The sequence below is a fragment of the Galeopterus variegatus genome, unplaced genomic scaffold, assembly GCF_000696425.1.
Source record: "Galeopterus variegatus unplaced genomic scaffold, G_variegatus-3.0.2 Scaffold1700, whole genome shotgun sequence".
In the NCBI taxonomy this organism is placed as follows: domain Eukaryota; kingdom Metazoa; phylum Chordata; class Mammalia; order Dermoptera; family Cynocephalidae; genus Galeopterus; species Galeopterus variegatus.
Window position 1 is genome coordinate 109,489 of NW_007727811.1, and position 5,899 is coordinate 115,387.

At 57.0% G+C, this 5,899-nt stretch overlaps 1 protein-coding gene across 2 annotated transcripts in view; it reads right to left on the minus strand.

Moving 5' to 3' along the window:
* Nucleotides 1–999: 999 nt before the first annotated feature.
* The window catches only part of PACSIN1 (protein kinase C and casein kinase substrate in neurons 1), a 17,566-nt gene continuing 12,666 nt past the window's right edge, over nt 1,000–5,899 (minus strand). For both annotated transcript variants that reach the window (XM_008578496.1, XM_008578495.1), the window contains 8 exons: nt 5,714–5,870; nt 4,250–4,485; nt 3,592–3,747; nt 3,297–3,472; nt 2,783–2,903; nt 2,557–2,684; nt 1,768–1,955; nt 1,000–1,375 (listed from right to left, as the gene is read on the minus strand). In XM_008578496.1, coding sequence (XP_008576718.1) covers nt 1,266–1,375; nt 1,768–1,955; nt 2,557–2,684; nt 2,783–2,903; nt 3,297–3,472; nt 3,592–3,747; nt 4,250–4,485; nt 5,714–5,870 — 1,272 coding nt within the window. In that variant the 3' untranslated portion in view covers nt 1,000–1,265. The remainder of the gene's footprint in view (nt 1,376–1,767; nt 1,956–2,556; nt 2,685–2,782; nt 2,904–3,296; nt 3,473–3,591; nt 3,748–4,249; nt 4,486–5,713; nt 5,871–5,899) is intronic.

Here is a 5,899-nt window from a genome sequence, read left to right on the forward strand (position 1 = left end):
CCACCACCACCAAAAGTCCTTTAACTGTGATCCAGTTTTGGAGAGATGGAGAGGCTGCCAGCAGGGGGAGTACTATGCTAGGTGCTGGTGGGACAAGGAAGAAAGACATGGTGAGGTGACCATCCTGCTTCTGAGGGCCAGGGCTCCTCCTTCCTGCCAAACTTGGCTGCAGGCTTTCCCTGATGGTCCCAGGCTGGAAGCTCCCATGAGTCCCAATGTCTCCCCAGGTAGGCCAGGGAAGGGGACAGAAGGATGGTTAGGCCAAGAGCCTTGTGGGCACAAGGCTTGGTCTCATGGAGGCTGGTGTTGAGCCCAGTGATTCTATAGTTTTGGATGGACATGGAGGTGGGTGTGTGGGCAAGATGCCCTCCTCCCCAGGAAATGGGAGGAGGCTGCTACTGTTGCTGGCTTTGCCCTGGGTTTTGGAGCCCCCACCCCATGCCAGAGGAACTTATGAGAGGGGGCGGGGTCTCTGCAAGTTACTGAGGGCATACGGCTCTGAGGAAGAGCCTAAGCCCAAAGTGCTAAGAGCTGGAGAGAAGGGCCCAAACAGCATCTTGGTCCCTCAGATGGGCCTGGATGGGCAGGCTGGCCTGGGCCAAGGGTCTGCTTGCTCTTCGCTCACCCTCTTGTACCCCAGTTCCTTCATGTCTAGAGACCCCTGGAAACCTCTATGGGGGAGAAGGGTGACCATTCCTCCTCAGCCCCATCGGTTCTGAGAGATGGAGCTAGGAGCAGAAAGGTGCTCCCCAGGGCAGAGTGGAAGACTAAAGACTGGGAGGCCTCCCTTCTTGGAGTCTGGAGGGGAGGCCTTTGAGAGTAGGGTGCTGGTAGAAAGGGAACAGGGTAGGGGAGGAAGGTGATGTTAGGAAACCAGGCCCAAAGAACAGGGGCAGGTGCTGGCAGCCTGGGGTGGGGTGGAATGGGGGGAGTAGGGCAGGAAAGAAGGGTCCAGGAGACATCTCTCAGGGCTCAGGAGACTCTTTGGTGGAATCTAAAGAGCGGGTGTTGTGATGTTGGGCTAAGTCCTAAGACCTTCACCTACCCTAGGGCCATCACCTCAAGCCCCACCACCCTGGCCTCCAGGTGGCCCTGCAAATGCTCTGTCTCTTTGTATTTTCTGTTTTGTTCTGTTTTGACTTTTAAAAAAATAAAAGCTTGATCGGAAAATATGTCTGGAACTCTATGGCGACGGGAAGGAGAGGAGAGTGGGACGGAAGGGGAGGGGCTGGGCAGAGTGAGGGGACGTGGAGGCAGCCCGGCAGCTAGATGGCCTCCACGTAGTTGGCGGGATAGAGGCCCAGCTGCCCGCTGTCCAGCCGCCCGCGGCACCAGCCCTGCTCATCCTCCTCGCCCAGCTTGGTGAGCTCGTCTCCTGGGAAGGCGGACACAGGGAGGAGCCCGTTGGCAGGAGCTCAGAGAGAGGGCAGCCCCTCCTCCACACACTCACTGCTGGGTGAGCTCTCCAATGCCCCCCTCCCCATGACAGCCCCAATGCTCCAACTTGTTTACTTAGTCTTAGATTCTGGCCACGGGCCCCGCCCCTGAAGACCAGCCCCAGTCCTACCCCGACTTCCACCTGCTGCCCCTGGCACAGAGGCCCTGACCTATCGCAGCCATCACCTAATCTGGGTTTCCGTCCCGCTCCCGAAGCCCAGGCCCCGCCTCCACCCTATTCACAGGTCCAGACCACGCCCCCAGGCCAGCTCCGGTCTTGGCCACGCCCCCATCCTTGCAGCTCTGTCCTCAGGGCCCGGCCCTCCCTACCGGCCTTGAAGCTGAGCTCGTCCTGCTCTTGGCCATCGTAGTCGTAGAGCGCCCGCACGCGCACTCCCTTGGCATCATCCTCGAAGGGGTTGGCACCCCCGTTGGTCTCACTGCCCCCGAAGGGGTTCCCGCTTTCGTCGTCGGACCACTCAGTGGCATAGGGCTGGCCTCTGTCGTAGCTGCTAACGCTGAGAGGCAGAGGGAGGACCCAGCTTGAACGGCCCCCCGCCTCGGGTTTAGGGCTGCCCCTCCTCCTAAGCAGAGCTCTGGCCCCAAATTCTACCGAGGCTGGAGCAGGAATTGGCCGCACAGGAGGGAGTCCTGAGCCAGTGACCCTCGTGAAGTTTCCTTAAACAGATGTGAGGCAGGGCCATTTGCAATATTATTCAGCTCGTGAGGGAGGGGGCTGAAGAGGACTCCTGAGAACACGTGACCCTTCTGAGATGGGCAATGCCACCTCATTGTTAAGAGCGAGGATGCTGGTGACAGACCTCCCAGGCATCAAGTTTACTGACAAGCTACATGATCTTGGGCAAGTCACTTAACCTTTCTGGGTTCCAGTTTCTCCATCTGTAAAATGGGAATATTTACACACTGCCCAGAGTGACGGGAGGCTTGAATGAATTAGTATATGGAAAATGCTTAGGAAAGTGCCTGACACAGGGTAGCTGCTGTAGAAGGAACATGGTTACTACAGTCTGGATCATTTCATGTCTCCTGAGGCAAAACTCAGCTGCCCTAGTGTGTAGGCCCCTCTGGCCCCCAGGAAGCTCCATGCAAGGCACTCACCTGCCACGGTCCCCAGCCTGGGATGTAGACTCTACTGCCCCAGTGGCATTAGTCAATGTCACACCCTCTGCTTTCTTGGGCTGTTTCTCCTTCTTGGCAGTGGTGTGAGGGAGGTCTGGGTTCCATTCCTGGTGGGGGCCAGTGCAGCAGTCAGGCTGGGGGGATGCACCCAGAAGCCCCTTCCAGACTTTTAAGGCTCCCCTTCCCCATCCCCACAGCCCCTCACCTCAAACTGGGGCCAGTTCATGGGCATGCCAGGGCCACTGGTGCTGCGGAACCATCTGAGGTCATCCTGGGCATCGGCCCCCCGGATGGCCTGCTCCAGCTCACGGTACACATGGATGTAGCTGTGCACAGGGGAGATGGGGGAGGTGAAGGGCACAGATTCACCATGGCCCCTTCCTATCCTCAGTGAGAGTCACAGCCCATTCAAGGGAGCAGGACACTGGGCATGCTCCCCAGCTATGAATCACGTGGGCTTTCCAAGGGCAGCCCCAGGCATGGCCAGTGGGCTCCGTTCTCCACCCCATCCCACCTTAGGCACTCACCCATCCCTCCAAGCATGTTTCTTGGGTACCCAGCATGTGTCAGCTTGCACCCAGGAAGCCACTGTATTTGGAGCCTCTTCCCTCTAGATCCCCACAGCTCTGCCCTCCTCTTTTCGTTACTGTAAAGTAGGGCCTGGAATGCCCTGCACATGCCCTCTGCTGGCTGTGCCCATGCACTTCATGCCCCGGTACCTGCTATTCTCAGCAAGGTTGAGGTGACGTTTGATGTCCAGCAGCACCTCCTTGAGGAAGACCAGCCGCTTTTCCTCAAATTGCTGGCACTGTTCAAAGACCTGCTCCATGCTCTCCATGTACTGGGGTGTGGTCTTGCCCACATCTTCCAGCACCTTCTCGTACTTCTCCTGTGTCTATGGGCACCAGGTGGAAGGTGGGTGAGACCCACCCGGCCAGCTCTGCAGCTCCCAGCCACCACCCACTCCAAGGGGCCCCCAGAACCCTTCCACCCCGTCCCCAGCCCGGCCAGCACCTTCTGCACATCCTGCTTGCACTTGTCCACTTTGTCCTGCAGCTTCTTCTGCTGCTCGGGTGTGACCGACTGCTCCGTCTTACTGTTCATCTCCCGTGTCATGGCCAGCTTCTCCTCTTTGCAGGCCAAATGGTAGGCCTTCTTGGCTGCCTCCAGCTGTGGGGAGGGGGAGCAGGGGGACAGGACTTCTACTTGTGAGCAGGAACAAACGGTCGCTCCTCAACTCCTCCCCGCTGCCCACTCCCTGGGAGCTGTGAGCACACACTCTGAAGAGGCAGAAGGGATTTGGGGGAAGTGCCCCTCCATCTGTGGATGTTTCCCTGCATGGCACTCCCTGCCACCCCTGCAGGTACCCTCTTGTTAGGCAGTGCAGTGCCCACCCCATCTGTCAATCCCACCTGCCTCTCTGGTGTCTTTCCTGGGGACAGTGCCCCTTTTTTGCCCATGGGTCTCTTTACCCACAGGGCACTGTCTGCCTACTTGTGGATATTTCTTTCTGGAAGGCAGTGCTGCTCCCCTGTGGGCACAATCCTGGAGAGTAGTGCACTGCCCACCCCATCTGGAGACCTCTCCCTGTCATCAGCACCCTCTGATCAGACTGTCCCCCTGAGCTTGGCCACCCACCCTGCCCTATCTATGGCAGCCACCCCCTAGGCACCTCCTTCATCTTCTTGGCCCAGGGCTTCTGGGCCTTGCGGAAGCCATCTTCAGCCTCCTTGGTCTCCTTGAAGCCACCCATGATCTGCTTGTGATAGGCGTCCTTCTGCCAGTTCTTGACCTTCTCCAGGTCCTCATTCAGCAGGTTGTTCTTCACCTCCTGGTGCAGTTCGCTCACCTTGTCTGCCTCCGTCATGATGGCACCCCAGGCCCGTTCCAGGCTGCCATACTGTGGGCCTGAGGGATGGCAGTGGGTCCCCATAACTCATCCTCCCCTGACCAGAGGCCCCCGTCATGCCTCCTTTCCCTGAGGCTTTCCCCTTCCTTCCCAAAGCAACAGAAATGCCCTCCTCTGCCCTCCCTATCCATCCTCTAGGGCCCAAGTACAGCCACCACCTCCAGGAAGACTTCTCTGACTGCTCTGTCCTCACACACCTCGCCCTGCAGCCCCCACTGGATTCCTTCTGCAGCACCTTCCTCTGTACCTACTCTTGATCTTCCCCGTCAGCTTGTGAGCCCCACAGGGGCAGCATGGACCCTGTGAGCTCTCACAGCCTAGCACAGCACCAGGACACAGTAGGCGCTCCCAGAATGCTAGCTAAATGTAAAACTGAAGAACCATGTGGTACTGATAACACCAAGGTCAAGGGTTTGGATCCCTACATCAGCCAGCTGCCAAAACAAAACAAAAAACCGAAGAACCAGCTGGTGACATGCCAGAAGGCCTCTGGGGACCAGTCATTCCACATTCATTAGTCTGTGTACTGGCACCAACTCTGTGCCAGGCGGTACAGGCCCAGCCCCTGCCCTCATGGGGTTGAGAGTCTAGCGAAAGAGAAAAACATTAACAAATATATGTAAACCTCAAGTCAAAACTGTTCTAGATTACAGGAATCTAGAGTCAGGACAACTAGATGCAGTGTGTGATTTTGGATTGGATCCCTGACTAGCACGAACCATTGGCATAATTAGCTGATGGGCCATATTATATGTCCTGAATTTGATAGCTGAACTGTGGTTACATAAGCAAATGTCCTTGTTCTTAGAAGATACATGCAGTGTTTAGGGGTGAAGGGGGGATAATGGCTCCAACTTACTCTGAAATGGTTCAGGAAAATATGCATATGAATAGAGAGGCAGTGAGAAAACAAAGCTGGTGAAATGTCACCATCCCGTGAATCTGGGTGAGGGGTATGGAGAAGATTGCTGGACTCCCAGTGAGGCTTTTCTCAAAGTTTAAATTATTCAAAAGTAAAAAGGGGTTTTCTGTTTTGCTCTTTGTTTTTAATCCAACCTAAAGTTGTACCAAGTTGAGTTGAATGGGGAGGTCTGGTCTGGTCTAGGCGCGAACAGCTCCTGAAAAGGCCCTGTGGCTATGAGAGCAGGCAGGGCGCTGCCAGATGGCTGGGATCGCTCCGGGGACCCAGGCCGCTTAGGGCCTGGAGGGTCGCGCAAGGGGGATCACCTTTCTCGATGAGCTGGCGCCAGCGCTTGGCCCAGTCGGTGAGCTGCTGCGCATACGCCTTCTCGATCTTGGCGCGCTCCTGCACGCAGTTCATCAGGTCGTTGCACAGGCGGTGGCCGTCATCGATGCGCTTCACCGTGCGCTTGTAGTTCCCCACCTGGCGGCCAAGCAGCAAGCGCGGCTGCC